The 15,620-nt window shown below is 43.1% G+C and overlaps 1 protein-coding gene across 8 annotated transcripts in view; it reads left to right on the top strand.

Moving 5' to 3' along the window:
- SLC15A2 (solute carrier family 15 member 2) overlaps positions 1-15,620 on the top strand; it is a 136,629-nt gene that overhangs the window by 23,903 nt on the left and 97,106 nt on the right. For 5 of the 8 annotated variants that reach the window (XM_074911520.1, XM_074911521.1, XM_074911524.1 and 2 more), the window contains 10 exons: positions 18-50; positions 1,096-1,184; positions 3,181-3,262; positions 5,211-5,336; positions 6,127-6,291; positions 8,362-8,408; positions 10,126-10,236; positions 11,659-11,755; positions 14,213-14,359; positions 15,397-15,501. In XM_074911520.1, the coding sequence (XP_074767621.1) occupies positions 18-50; positions 1,096-1,184; positions 3,181-3,262; positions 5,211-5,336; positions 6,127-6,291; positions 8,362-8,408; positions 10,126-10,236; positions 11,659-11,755; positions 14,213-14,359; positions 15,397-15,501 (1,002 nt within the window). The remainder of the gene's footprint in view (positions 1-17; positions 51-1,095; positions 1,185-3,180; positions 3,263-5,210; positions 5,337-6,126; positions 6,292-8,361; positions 8,409-10,125; positions 10,237-11,658; positions 11,756-14,212; positions 14,360-15,396; positions 15,502-15,620) is intronic. The other 3 variants (XM_074911526.1, XM_074911525.1, XM_074911523.1) reach the window with 1 other exon arrangement.

The raw sequence follows: 15,620 nt of genomic DNA, 5'->3' as shown, positions 1-15,620 counted from the left end.
ATATCTTTTTGTTTCAGGGAATATATGTCCTTCAGCCTGACCAAATGCAGGTAAAAGATACTATAGGGTAGGAAATAACCCTCAGAAATTTATTCTCTTTTTCTCTCTCATTTTTATTTTTCTCATGGGACCAGTAGCCTTTCTCTGCTCCTTTTGAAGGTAATAGCAGTGCTCCTGCTGACTGCTGTGGTGTGGACTTTGCCTCATTGCTCACCAGCAAGTTCCTAAGACCCTAAGGATGTCCTAACACAGAGGTTGAATCCTGCAGAATACTGCAGAGATGTGGGGAGACATGACACCATAATAGTTCTTGAACTAGTGCTGGCATGTGGAGGATACAAGCTGTGTCTCCTTTTAACATGCCCCTGTGCTGGGATGAGTGTTGTACCTGAAATATGTTTCCTTCCTCCCTTTCTGCAGGGCAGATGAAAATGTGAAGACACCGTGTTGTCACAGTTGATTACAATTCTTATGCTGAACAGCTGTGGAGAAATTCAAAGCTGTTCTGTTCCCTGAAATCTTCCTTCAAAACAGAAACAGTATTTCTCTCTGCTTATTCTCTGTCACTCTCTGTTTCCTTGCTCTGCCACTGCTGGCTGACGGACAACCTCTGCCCCTCCCAGGAGAAATTTAGTTCCAGGAGGACTACCAAGCTGTGTGGAAGTCTAAGAAATTGCCAGTCTCACAGAAAAGTGCCTGTTCCACTGGGATTTTGCTGAAGTCCCAAGGTGTTTCCATTATTGCTGATTTGTTGTAAGGTCCCACCACAGCACCGAAGGTCACCTGCCTCTATTGTCAGTGGGTTTTGTACTCTTTAAAAACATAATGCTTCACTTCTCTCTTCAGGGAAACTGGTACACTGATGCTTGCTTACCTCTTGGAGAGGAGGATATGAACAAAATGTATTCGTGCCTGTGAAAACTAAATAGCAGAAGCTGTCGAAGTGCAAACTATGATTATATTTTAAAAGGAGAGTTTTAAGTGTTTGTTCATGTCCTTTCTGTAATGGAATTATTTCTGGAGGACAGTGCTTTATGAGTTTAATTACTGAAAGTTGCTTTCTAGTCACTAAACTCCCATTCTTTTGTATTGCAGTTCTTAAATCCACTTCTTATTCTTGTCTTCATCCCAATTTTTGACCTTGGGCTCTACCCCCTCATAAACATGTGCAAATTTAATTTCACGTAAGTACATGGGGGCAATGCAGATGCCTCAGTGCTTTTTCTTTTTCAGCAATCATGCAGAATAGATTTTAAGGAGGAGGAACACAAATTTCCATTCATCCTTCTCAGTACTTGCCTCCACTTCAACCCCAAGAGGTATCATGACCCTCTTCCATAGGTCCTGGAAATTCCAGAGGGGAAAATTCAGTGATGTTGGATTCTGCTGTGTACAGATTTCCCCTGAAAGCAAATATGAACAGTCCCTCTTTGAATTTATCAGCGTGTTCTTCACCTTATATCTTACATCACCCCTAAATAATTCTCTCCCTGAAAGGTCCCTGTGGAGCCAAATTCACTGCCCCATGTGGGCTACATGTGGTGGTGTGAAAGCAGATTCCACACTAGGATCTGAACCAGTGAGTATGTATGGGGATTTCCACATGGCCCAAGCATTTTATCCCAGGTCTGTGTTAGTAAGAAGTGCAGTGTAATAGGAGCAGACATCCAGGTTGGTTTGGAGACCCACTTTATGCATTTTGGGTGATTTTACTTCAGAGTATCTGTAGTTTGCCTCTGTGGATTGATGCCCTTTAGCAGTGGGAGTATGTTATGTGCACTCATGGAGTGCCTTTGCCAGTGTGGTTTCAGATGAAAGGAACCAAGTTTCCATACTCCAGCACCACTTCTCAATGTAAACCACAGCGTGGGAAGGGGTGATGAGTGGGAGATTGGCTTAAAAAGCATGTTCCTAATCCAAACTAAAATGCTGGATAAACAAAACCACATAAAACGGGGATGAAAGCCTAGCTCAGAAGCCTACCCCTTCACCCTGCTGATCCTTTCCCATCATGCTGGATTACTTGTACCTAGAGACATATTAAAGACATTGTCCAGCCCTGTGATGGAAGCTGTGCTTGTCCATGCTACCTCAGTGTGAGCCTCTTCCCTGGACTGAGCCCCATCTTGACAGAAAACGTCCTGCCTGATGACCAGTTCACAGACTAGTTTGCCCAGCAGCATGAACTTCTGCACCAATCAGGACTGAATGCTGTGCTGTCTCTGTCCCCTGAATGTGGGATATGAACAGGCTCCTATGTAGTTTAGCTATAGAACTGTCTGTGGAAACACTGTAGCCTGCAGGACATTAGCCTATGTGGCTGCAGAAGTTTGTGCTACAAAATCCCAATTCAGGACTGAAGATCAAAACAATTTTTTGTAGTACAAGTTGCAAGAGGTAAATATTTTCTTATCTCAGGGCATGTAACTGAGAGACAGAACTTGGGTTCCTCATTTGGGTTTTCTATAGCTCAGTCAATGTGGAATGTGAATCCAGACCATTACAAAGAGTGGAGACCACTGAATCTAGAACCAGAGTTGTTTCAAATCTCAACAACCCGCTAGTCCCTTTGGGCATGACGTTCTGGACCTATTTTATTCTGCTTTATATCATATTATCTCATGTAACTCTGGTAGAGTTGCACTAGTTTTGCTCCAAGTTCAGAAGCAAGCTCTTTATTCTCTAGAAATGTAAATGTATTGGCATGAGAAATAACCCAGAATGATACCACAGATGGTCAGAAACATTGATGACACAAACTACACATTTTTCTGCTCCTCATTCCTGCTGCTAAATAGCATGCTACTTTCCTTTTGCCTTTTCCAAAAGGGACTTGAAGATATATAATTTCTAGTGCTCCTTCCAACATCACAGGTTAACATAATGCCATGAGCTATTCCCACTAGTAGAGCTAGGAACAAGATAATATGAAACTTGCAAGCAAAGAGCTTTTTTTTCATGGCATATAAGTTTTAATTGGCCTCAGTGCTGGCCTCATACAGAATAATAGAATAGTTTTAAGTTAAATGATTGGCAATTTAAACTGTACGTCATCCCCAGTGCCACCTGTTGGACAGTTTATTACGTGGTTTTGGCACATCTTTGGCTCTGAGGAATGGTATTCTATATTTTAAATTACTTTTTTTTTTCTTAATGGCACCTCTTTCATTTGCTCTGTAGACCTATCAGGAAAATGGCAACAGGTATGATCCTTGCAGGGATGGCGTTTGGACTAGCAGCTGTTGTAGAAGTCAAAATAAATGTAAGTACAGTACAAGGGATTCCTCAGAAATACCTTCTTTCCCTAGGGTGTTTTTATTGATGCTGTTAGATAATCCTTTTAACCACTGTGTTCCTTGATCATAATTTTTAATGTGTTCTTTACAATTAAGCATACCGACCCACTTGCTAATGATGATTCCTACTTTGTCTACTTTTCCCTTTCTTTCTCTCTGTCTCTGTCTCTTGCTTTCTTTCCAGTCTTTGCAGTTTTGCCGGTCATCTGTATTGGGTCTATGTTCTAGATTTCCATCGTCAAAGTGCTTGACAGACATCTAGTTAATTCTAGTGATTAATTCCCAAAAGGTAGTCTGTTCTCTCTCCTATTTCTCTCTGTAGCTTGCCTATATTTTACTATTTGGGGTTTTTCTGTGTGTATGTGGGTGGTGGGTTTGTTTTTTTAATTTATTTCCTACTTTAGGATGGGGATGTGCTTTTTACAAGCTGAAGTGTTTCTCTAGTGATGCAGGTGAATCCTGTCACTACTGTAGTCACAGGCATCAAGGACTGCTAGGCAGCCCCAGGCATGATGGCAGCAAATCTCTTGTAAATTTGATGTTAGCCCCGGCAGATTTATACTATTTGCTTCTGGCCTGTGACCAGCCTTGTACAGACTTTGGCTGACCTTTGTCTCACAAAAGTTACTAAAGGATTAATTTTTAAAGCTTCCATGTATACTTAAAATGTTCTGTTAGAGTGGCTGGCACACAGCCCTGGATTAACATCTGCTGGTTCCTCAGGTAAATCCACTGACAAGTCTCCCACTGAAATGAGACTTTGTGGGTTCAGGTCTTCTTTCTGATCTCTTTTCGTGAGCAAAGAAATGCTCTCATTGCCACCACCAGCAGCTCTGGCTAAGCACTGAAAGTCTGCTCTGGCTGTGGGTGACTCCTCCAGGCAGAGGCAAGGTGAGTTAGAGGTTCCCCCCTGCCTGTGCATGGAAATTTTACCCTGAAGACCACTAAAAGCTCTATCGAAGAGGGGGCTAGGATGAGCCACCTTGACTTGGCTGTGGGTAGCACAGGTGAAAAGCCACAGTAATGGAATTTGCTGGATAACATTAACAGGCCTGTTGGTCCAGAGCAGCACATGGGTACAGGGAAATCGGTGTCGCCCTATCTTCTCTACCAGTATGTTTCCCCACCAAGTTAGGTTCAAACTGCCCTGCTGGCAATACCAAAATTATAGGACGAGATAGTAAAAAATGGATAGCTCTGAAGTATTGCTGACAGCTACTTGAAAATAAAGTGAGAAAAAAGGAGACTTTTAAAAAAAATAAATTCATTTTAGATCTGCAGGTAGTACAATGCTGACACTGATTGATGTACTCTTTCTAGGAAATGATTCCTGACAGAAAGAGATACCTCTGTGCTGGAGGTATTGCCTTTCCTTTCTCAGAAAACAGGAAATAAGATCTATACAGTCAGCTGTTAGATAGCATGGTGTCAAGTGATGCAAAAACACCGATTACAGACATGGAACTGAACTGGGATTTTCAAAACTGCTTAGCTTCTGGCCTAATTCTTTTCCCAATCACTGACTGCAGTGGGAAATAATTATTCTGGTCACTGCTTTTGAAAGCTAAGCACAATTTTTTCCATTCTGTTATGGCAGTTGGTTAAATCCAGGCACTAGGGAGCTGTATAATGAAAGCAGTGACATTGTTCTACCTACCCAGCAGTTGTGTAGCCTGTATGCTTAGTGATGTGAAGAACAGTTTTTGGGAGGAATGATAGGTTGGCTATTGAGATACTATGAGGAAAACTCCCTAAATAAGATTTATGTTCAGTTTTCTCTCAATGCAACTTCTGATGAGGAAGGGATGGAAAAGTGTCATTACAGAGAGGAAGACTATTACGGCTAAAAAGGAAGAGATATTAAAGTGCTAATAAAGCATACAGATGGCACTTAAAGCCTTTTACTTTAATTAGGAAAACGATATGCCTCGACTTGTCCCAGAAGAAAGTTTAATTCGGGTTCTGAATTTGGCAAAGAACCCTGTTCAAGTGACAATCCAAGACCAGGACCTATTTCAGCAGCCTGTGGAGGCTTTTCAGGTAAGCATATATGTGGGGCTGGAAGACCTCCCCGCTTGCATCCCATTGAAGAAAGGGTAGGCTTTTCTTCAAGTGTTTTCTAATAAAAACCACAGATTCTAGAGCTTGTTCTCCTCTACCACCTTAGAAGTGCATAGGAATAGCTTTAATAATGGAGCATATTATCTCCATTGATGAGACAGAAGTGGACAGTTTAGAGACATATTTCCATGGCAAAAGAGTAAATAACTAACTACATTCACCTGTAATTAGGAATAAAGGATAATTGTCCTCAGATGAGCATCAACTCACTCAACTCACATCTCTGAGTGCTCAGACCAGGCATTGCTGCTGGGATCTGGATGGCATCTGAGAAGTATTTACTTGCAAAGGAGGAAAGAAATGGGAAAGCAATTAACTGGACATAGGTGCTGGGTCATTTCCTATGTCAGCTTCCAGATTACTTTACAGGTCAGGCTACTCTGGGACTTGGCCCAGCAGTCCACTGGCAGCCTGTTGTGTTTTAGATGTGGTCCCATCGGGGCAGATAAAGGCCAGGGAAGAGTAGGCGTGTGGGCAGAAGGTGTTCCCTGACCTTTGTGTTGCATCAGGCAACGGAAGGTACTCCAAGCTCTGGCTTGACCAGCCCAAAGCCCAGAGGTCAACATAGGTCCTTTGCTTTAGAAGACAGCTCTGACTGTTAACCTCTCTTTACAGGCTGCCTTGAAGAGAGGATAGGGTTGCACTTGGTGGGAAGAGCCAAATTCTTTCTCGTCTGAAAAAAGTGTAACTCAGTTTGTTTTTTCCACAGAATCCAGTTGAGTACTCAAAATTAATATTGAATGGAGAGGAACAGAGCCTTCGCTTCACCCTGCAACTTCAAGGATTGTCTCTTGATTTTAACTACACTGTGAAGGAAAAATCAGTATACAGCTTAATTGTTTTTGAAGCAGACGGAAGCCTATCAAGCCGCTTAGTGAGTGTGGGAGTGAAATGTAAATACAGTATTAATTCAATGGCTGTGATGATACAATGGGGTAATAGGCTCATTAATTCATTTGTTCAGTTGCAATGTCTGTCTGATTGCTCTCAGATGCTCTAAACCTGACTTCTTAGCTAGCGGCACTGGATCTGTACGCATTTCTGCTGGTTGATTAATAGAGGCATTATGGCATCTGAGAGTTTCTGGGCACACTTTAATCCAGTGAATGCTGCAGTGGGAGAGCAAAGTCATGCCTGCTAGGCAGCAGATCTTGAGAACGCTAAGGAAGGAGAGCGCCAGAGATTTTCCCCCAAAGATGGTTTTATAAAGCAAAAGATGTTAAAGAGGCTCTGGGGCTGGGCATGGAATAAAAGTATCAGAGGAATGATTCCAGGTTTAGTTATTGCAAGTGTTTAGTGAAAATGCACAGAAGGCCCATTTGTTTTGCTGAACAGAATAAATGATTAAGCTCATTTCGGGCTTTGCAGCAGAGCCGGCTGTGTTTGGACTTTTGTGTATTGCTGCAACAATCAGAGAGAAACATATGGGATGATAGAGCCAGATTCTGATATCTTTTACATTGTAGCTGTATCCTAAGAATCTCTCTTGAAATGACTGGTGTTATTGCACATTGTGGCAGGTGTGTAAATGTCATCAGAATCTGTCCTCATGCTAAAATATCGATTCTCTCTGCACTTCCTCAGCCTCCTACCTTGCAGGGCTGCCACACCAAGCAGTCAGTATTGTATAGTGGAAACCACATAACTGTTTTTAAAAATGAGGAGGTTTAAGCATTTATTTTTTCCTAAAATTCGTTTTTTTTTTCTGCTTTATGGCTTACAGCCTGGGGCTTATTATCACACAGTGTTAAGGTTCCCCGTGACCCTGATGACTGTGTGCTGTTACCTTAAGAAATGGATGCTTGTACAGTAATTTTCATACAGTCCTTAAGAAGCAAAAGTCTGTGACAGGCTGGAGCAAAACAGTCTCTGAGCTTTTGTACATCTCTGTGCTGTCTTAGCTATCTAGCCTGTGCTTAAATTAATGCCCACCCTGGCACAGGCAGGCTCTTATGTGCTGGGGAATAGCCATGCTGTTGGGTGATGCTGTTGGCCTGTCATTCTCAGCTGTAGATAAGGGAGGTGTGGAAGAGAGTGTGGTAAATGATACTCGTTTTTCCAGCCTTGCAACACAAGGCAGGCAATGCCAGCATCACTGCTGTGTTGCTGGGCTTGCCCTGGAGTAGCCATGGCCCACGCCAGCCTCCCTCACTGCTGGATTTGGCTCCTCTCTCAGGTGGGGGTGCTCTTCTGGAAGGATCCAATCTGAAATTGGTTTCTTCTCCTTTGTGGGCTGTTGAGTAGGCAGGAAATGAATTTGAGAGCTCTGGGACTCATTGATGAAAACGAGTAATGATTTGGCTGGTCTGTCTGCAACGAACTAGAGTGTTAATCCCCATGTGTCTCCCATGGAGAAAAATGATGATGTTGTTGTTTATTATTTATTGCTCTGACATTTATTATTCCCTGTGGCTATTTATTATTTAAGGCATGCATTATTTGTGGGTCAGCATATCACACAATTACAATAGACATTTTATAAGTAGACTGAAATTCTGTATCCTTGATCTCAGAAGCTCAGGGTTTAACATCAGGAATAAAGTGTGGAGAAAGGGCTAGAAAATTTTAAGATAAAGCCAGTTTCTGAAGGCAGATTCAGTCCCTTCTGGCTTGCCTGAGTTCCATCTGTGGGCAGTGCTAATTGAAATTGCTCTGCCAGTTTAAGTGGACATGGCACAACTGTGGATTTCTACCAGCCAAGAACCTTACTCTGTATTCTTTTTGTGTGACATACAATCTTCAGAGCAGGGCAGTGTCTTTATTGTCTTTTTTCAGCATTGTAAAATGTACTTCTGTGGCTGGGTGTAAAGTTTATATGAGAGTCCAGTTGATTTCCATGGGCTTTACAACGCATCTAACCGCACAGACACTAGTATTTTCTGCTGCACTTTGTTATAAGGCAGCATTAATAAATGTGTTTGATCTTTTTTTTTTCTCTCTTTAGATTACAGACTTGGAAGCAAAGCCAGAAAATGGTTTGGCAGCTGTTAGGTAGGAATGGCTTTTTCTGAGGATTTTGAGTTGGTGGGGGGAGGGAAACTGCTTTTGTCTAATGCAAAATATATGTAACATAATCCAGATGTTCTCAGGTTGGAATCTAGTCCATAATACTCATGCAATACTCAGGTGTCAGCTGTGGAGGCTTGACAGCGTGTCACCTCCCACACTTGCCATGCAGAGCTGAGCATTATTGCTGCTTACTGCCTAGGATAGTCTGGGCTGAGATGGCAATGTAAAAGATGTCCTCCCTTGGAAGAGTGGTAAATTCATCTCACTGTGTTCTGCCTCCTTGGGAAGAAAGGGAAGAAGCAATCTGGAAAGGAACCATTGCCATTTGTCCTCTGTAAACTGGCCAACCCATGACGTTCATTTATCTTAACCAACCTCATGCACAAATGCCTACTAAATTGGATACAGCAACAATTTTACATCCTCTTAAAAAATTCAGCTGGGCATTGGGCTCTGCTTAAGCAGCTAGTCTACTTTCCTAATTTGAGCTAGTCCATGAACAGTCCTGTGCCAAGATGCCATCTCACTGAGGTCACAGTTACCTCCAGCACCACATCACCAGGTCTATGCAAGGCTGCTGAGATTCAGATTTGGGGGGGGGGAAAAAAAAAAAAAAAAAAAAGAGGATTTCAGCTGGACTTTCTGGATGATTTGGGCAAGCTGCAATTTAAAAACAAACAAACCATCCTCCCCCCCCCCAACAAACAAACACCCCACACACCCCCCAAAAACAGAAGAAAACCAACCAAACAAAAAAACCCTCAAAAACTTTAGATAGTATAAACCAATGTCCAACTCCCTTATCTGAAAGCCTTTGTTGACAGAGCAGGGGAACAGTGTCTGTTCATAGCCCTGTGCTTGTGAAGGCTTCTACTGACTGACCACCACCTTGGAGACTTGATTAATACCTGGAATACTGTCAGGAATGTTTTATATTTTCCTGTGAACATTTTTGACAAAATCTCAGAACTTTCCCTTCAACTGTTTCTGAAGAGATTTTACTAGGAAGAAACTATTTTTCCACTAAAAAGTTACTTTTGTTAAGCACTTTATCTTCTGGGATTTCTCCCGCATTTTAAGAACTGAAAACCAAAATGTTTTAAAACACAGTCAGATCAAATGAAAATTGTTTGGTTTCGCTAACAATTTTTGAGTTGTCAGAAGGAAACTCTTGTGTATGAAAAAGCATGTAAACACTGGGTGAAAAAATCCCACACCCAAACATTCCCATGACAGATTTGGTTTTGATTAAAATATCTTATTTTGCTAGAAAACTCTTTCCCAGGAGTTTCTACCAGTGGGAAAGTATGCCAGCATGGTGCACAAACTCATCAGGACACCCAATTTTATAGTTTCCTGGGGTGGGCTGTGGCTCTTGTCCTCTCAGACAATCACAGAACAATCTTTGAAGGTCTCTGAGAAGAGATTTCCTGGAGGTCTTAACCCACAAAAAGTGAGGGTCAGTTTTCACAGGAGAGAGAGTAACAGGACAAAATTACACAGCAGGGAGAACTAATTATATGTTGAAAAAAACGGGCAATGCATCAGGTGAATATTTTGGTAGCTTGTAGGAGAGGTTGTCCTAACCTTAGGGAGTTACAGAAGGCTTTGGGAGAGAGAGTCCACTTCTTCTAAAGTGTCTGATATTACACTTCTCCTGCCCTGTCTGACAACCCAATGAAATACGCTTTCTTTGCAGATTCATTAATGGTTTGAGTGAAGACGTCAACCTCACCATTGACAATAAACAGTTCATTGCTGTTCAGAAAAATTACAGCGCTTCTGAATACTCGCTGCTGGAGAGGGACAAGTAAGTTTCCCTTTTGATGTGCTGAAGGTCCTTGCTGAGGCCTTTCCTTGGATACAATGGGTCTTTTCTCAGGTGAATAGAAAACCTTTGCTGCTATTGTCTTGGCATTGGTTAGTGGGGGCAGATGTTTATAAAAAAGCAGAATTATCAGCTCTGCATGGAGCAGGTCCTCCAGGCCACTCGTGTATGTACAGAAGTACCATGCATTTAATCTGCAAAGTGTCCAAGCCAAAGGACAGCAAATCTGTATCTCTGTGCCTAATATGTAGTTGAATAGATTCAGCCTCCAAACAGTGTCTGTGATAGTTCCCTTTTCATGGTTGTTATTGCTTTGGTAAGATAAAATCAGTAGGGACAAAGCTTGGAAACTTTATTCCCGTCACCTGAGTATAATGACATCATAAATTAGACCATAATCTAAGTTTTCTCGGAGTCAGGTCAGGGGAATTTTGGAAACCCAAATAATCTTTTGAAGAGGTCCAGATACAGCACTTTCTCTGAGCTTTTATTCACATTATGTGGGGGCTTGGAGGGAAGAGAATGGCCATTCCTGTGCATCTGTTGACAGAGTAAGGTGGGACATGGTGAAGTTCCCTCTGCCATTTGGTTTGATATTCTCTCAGGCTCTGCTTTGATATTCTCTCAGGCCCAAGCTCTTAGCATTAGGGTGCTCTCAGGGAAAGGCCAATTCGTATTCCACACTACAAAGTGTTGGTATGTGGGTTGGTAACATCAAGTAACATTACATGGCTTTGCAGGCTGGGCTTGTTAGACAGGGGCTCCATATGGCCTTGGTTTGGCAGCACTGGAGTTGGCTCTTATCGGGTATTTCTGACATTTGCAGTGTTTCAAAACAAGCTTCATGGCTTTTCTCTGCATCAGCTCCATCCAAAATATTTATTGCTGCAATTTAGTAGGATGCAGTAGCCATTGTGGTAGTGCTGCTGTGCCTCTGTGCCATCTCGTACATCCAAAATCAGAAGAACAAATATGAAGGCTAATTTGCTCTGCTGAAAGGAATCAAAAAGTGACTTGTGGGTGCATATCTCTGATTTCATGAAGGCTGCTTGAGCCTGACTAACTTGTCTGGCCCACACTTCCTGAAGGAGTGGAGAAAAGTTTGGAAGGAAAATAAACCTGAGGAGGGGGAGGGGGGGGGAGGAATCAGTGCTAGGAAGAGGCAAAAACTATTTAAAAATGTTATCAATAGCCCAGGTCATTAGGTGCACTCTAGTCAGTGCCCAAGTGTTTCTGGAAGGAAAAGATGGCAAGAACTATAGTGATTGTCTGACACAAACATTACTGCAGCTTTACATCATACATCCTCCCTACTCCATTGTAGAAGCATGTTTGATAGCTCTGCTCTGTGTTCTTTGTCTGTGGGACTAACTCAGAAATACTGTACTTCATCATTGTATCTAGATATAATAATGGAAAATGCATAACTGAAATGGGAGAATTCACCCTGGAGCTAGGGCTGCTCGACTTCGGCGCATCATACACCATTGTGATAACTAACGTAAGTGTCCCTGTAATGGTAACGAGCTCATTCTGTTCTAGTTTCTGACAGTGCTTTTGTTCTTATGTCTGTGACTCTCACTTGCTTTCTCCATGCTATGAGACCTGGGCAGTAGCCATCTGAAGGCAGTCTGTTATATAAGGGCTAGTAAAAGGTTTTGACACCTACATAAGCAAGGTGGGTGAGTACTGATTCCATCTTAAGCTGTGATCTTGTCAGATCTCATGGGTTAAACAAGATCTTTCCTTGATGAATATCCTCCATGGAGAATCATCAAGATCTTTTCCTTGAATATCTTCCATGGAGAATCGTGTGATCCATGGTTTGTGCTGGTCTCATGCCATCCTTGTTCAGTTAACATTGACCTGGTGCGCTGCAAAGAGCTATTACAGTCTGCCAAGAGCTGACTCTGCTTGTGGTCTTTGAAATACTGTACCTCGTGGTACCTCACACCTGAAAAACTCTGCAGAAACAGTCTGCTATATCCTCATATTTAACTTGCTGATCTTCCAAGACTTGTGGATTATGCGTGGGAGGAAGAGGGACAAAGTGTTGAGGGTGGAGGTTGGTGAGATTGTGCATCTGTTTTTCCTCCTCTCACTGTCTGTACAGCTCATGTGGAGTCTAGTGTAAAGTCAAGGCATGGTTTTCTGAACAACCTAGCCCTGATGGGGCATGAGCACTGCTGAGAGGGTGGATTCCTCTCCCTGTATGCCAGCCTCTTAGGCACACTGCTCCAACCCTTGTCCAGCTGGCAAGATATGAACTTGATCAGCTTAGCTCCCATTTTAACCTTTCCACTGCACAGGCACACAGACAAACCAGGACTGACAGGACACGCTGGTAAGTCACCCTCTGAGACTTTGACTACTCTGTTGTGATGAGCAGAGCAAAGTGCTGTCAGCTACTCACTGGCAGTAACATTTCCCTGTTGAGCAATTAATGGGAGCTGTTCATGTCTGCAGAGTCCAATACATAGGGGGAAAAATACAGCTGCAAAGCACCTGGCATTTTTTTAAACTTCAGTAGCTAGAGTGGGATGCGCAGTCCTGGAGGGAACAGGCAGATGCTGCCATCTGTGAGTGCGGAGAATTATATACGTAAAACACATACACACTTGAAGTGATGTTGGCCAGATCCTTCCTCCATGGCTGCAAGTCTCTTTCACCAGGCAAGAAACCAAGTAGAGAAGTTGCATGAAGAATATTACACTAAGAATATTGCCCCAGAGCCTCTGGTAACACAACTGAGTCAGGGCCAGCTGAGGTAAATGTGTCTCATGTCACTATGGGCAAAGATTGTGGTCCCATCTACAAAAGGCCCTGCTGTAGCCATCGATGCTCAGGGGTGGCTCTGTGCCTCAGCCCTTCTGGACCCTGTGCTAGTCCTTTAATCTTTTTGCCCCTCTGTTTTTCTGTCTGTCTCCCTATGGTTTCCAACTTCTGTAGAGTTAGTTTGCTCCAGGCCAAGATAATTTTTAATTATTCCAGTGATTTGTACCGAGCCCTGCTCCTCTGCCAGGAGTGCTATATAGAAGAACCAAGAACACAATATATTAGTCTGCTAATGTGGCTGAACTGTGATACTTAAATCATGGGGATTCTGCCTTCTACCCAGCCTTCCTCAGTGTGCAGTTATAGTATGGTGCTTGTGATGATTCTTTATGGGCTAAAGAGCAATGCACAGCTCTCCTCTCACCCCTTTTAGTCTGCTAAAATACAGTCTCTTGATTTGCCTCCCTGCATGGTAATTAAGTACATCTCGTAAACATCCCTTGTATTTCCCCAAATACTCTCTGTAAACATGGGGGTTTCAGCCTGAAGTCATTTCAATCTAGTGTTTTCCTGGCTACTAGTCAAATCTCTCTCTGCCTCTGTGTATCGGAGGCAGTATTAATTACACCTGGGAAGGCAACCAAAAGAATGAGGAATACGGCTGCCATAACTATCTGAATATATCTGATACAGGCAGTCTCTTCTACTCTTGGTGTTCCTGAACTGAATTTGTTTGGGTGTTGCCGTTATAGTAGGGGAGTTGTACAGTGCTGATGAAACGGGAGCGGTGGCCACATGGCTGCAATGAACATTTATCCTCTCGTCCTCTTCTGGCCCTGGGGACAGCAGCATGTCACAGGCTCTGCACAAGTACCACACAGGTTTTTCCCGGCCCCGCTGCAGAAGGCAACTTGCTGGTTTGTAATAACTCATTCAACACTTGCAGCATATGAACCTGCTGGGATGCTTCCATCCTGCCACCTCAGCCCTGGATGGTAGGAGTCAGCCCATTCCCAACAGGCTTGGAAATAGCAGGGGTCAGACCCAGAGTTTTGCTTCCAGGGTGGAGCTTTGCTTCCACCTTTACTTAAAACTTCATTTTGGTAAAGTTGTGGTTGGAGTCCAGGCTAAGAAGGATCTGATTTTTGAGGAGCTAATCCATGTGCCTTTATTTTCCCTCCAGGTTTCTGGAGGTGCTGTTAAGACATGGAAGTCAGAAGACATCAAATCCAACAACGTCCATATGGCTTGGCAGTTACCACAGTACTTACTAATATCTGCTGGGGAGGTGATGTTCTCCATTACAGGTCTGGCCTTCTCCTATTCTCAGGTACTCCACTTGAAGATTAGATTTTGGATTAGGTTTACAATTAGACTTCAGGATTTATTCCTGCATCTGCCATTGACATGTAATACGTCCTTTGGCATGACACTTACTGACAATGTTATCTGTGATTCAGCTAAAAGTGGGATTATAGCACAGTTTGCTGTGTGCCCTCAAGCTAAATTATTTCATGCTCTGAAGATACAAGTTCTCAATTATACTCAGGAAGCTCCTTTTCTGGTAAAGCTGAGAACATAGAATGGAACTGAATAGAGGTTTACTTTAATTTGAAAGCTCTGAATACTGTAATATCAGGTTTTTCTCCCAGTGAAATATCTTGTGGTATGTATTTTCCAGTGATAAAAAGGCAAAGGTACCTGAAGGACTACAGGGTGGCATGGGGGCTTGGAACCTGCTTCAAGCTGAGAGACTGAATGGGCCTAAGCCTACACAAGTCTATAAAAGTCAGCAAGGGGTAATGAGCATGCAAGGAATGATTTGATTGTTGTCTCAGGAGAAGGTTTATGAGAAGAGAGGGTTGATATGTTAAAATATCAAAAAGCTGAAGCTACTCAAATTTATCCTGGCAATAAAGTGAAGATGTTTATTAGTGATTAATACAGTGGGACAATCTGTCATGGAATGTGTCATCAGCAGGAAGTTTAATGTCAAGATCCAGTCTCTTTTCCAAAGGTGTACAGCCACATGGCACCAGACTCCAAGCTGCAGGGCTCATCATGCAGCTCCCTGAACTTCCTGATCATACAATTTCAGATGATGAAGGTTGGGTATGATCAGGATGCAGCTCTGCAACAACACCATCTCCTCTTTCTTCGTGTGTCCTCCTGGAGGACATATTTTGAAAGCTCCTTGTATGCAGCTGCTGAAATTAACCACAGAGGAGACTCTGCACACAGGAAATTGCACTGTCTCCTCCTAGGCTGAGCCCAGAGAGGCTTGCATCAGGCAGGACATCACAGGGTGACCCAGGGCAGAAGGGCACAGTGTGATACCCACTGACCAGGCCCTTCTCCTCTTTTCAGTCTCCGGCCAGCATGAAGTCGGTGCTGCAGGCAGGCTGGCTGCTCACAGTGGCTGTTGGGAATACCCTTGTGCTCGTTGTTGCACAGGCTGCACCAATGGCACAGGTATGGTTCGGCTCTTAAAACAGGTAATGCTTTAAAACAGGCCTGGTCCTGGATGTTGCTTCTGGATGTCTCTGTCCTGGAGGTACAGCTTCTCTGCACAGCTCCAGGCTCCTGCAATG

Source organism: Athene noctua, chromosome 7, assembly GCF_965140245.1.
Source record: "Athene noctua chromosome 7, bAthNoc1.hap1.1, whole genome shotgun sequence".
NCBI lineage: Eukaryota > Metazoa > Chordata > Aves > Strigiformes > Strigidae > Athene > Athene noctua.
The sequence above is the reverse complement of the archived record's forward strand: the minus strand, read 5'-3'. Positions and strand labels throughout refer to the sequence as shown.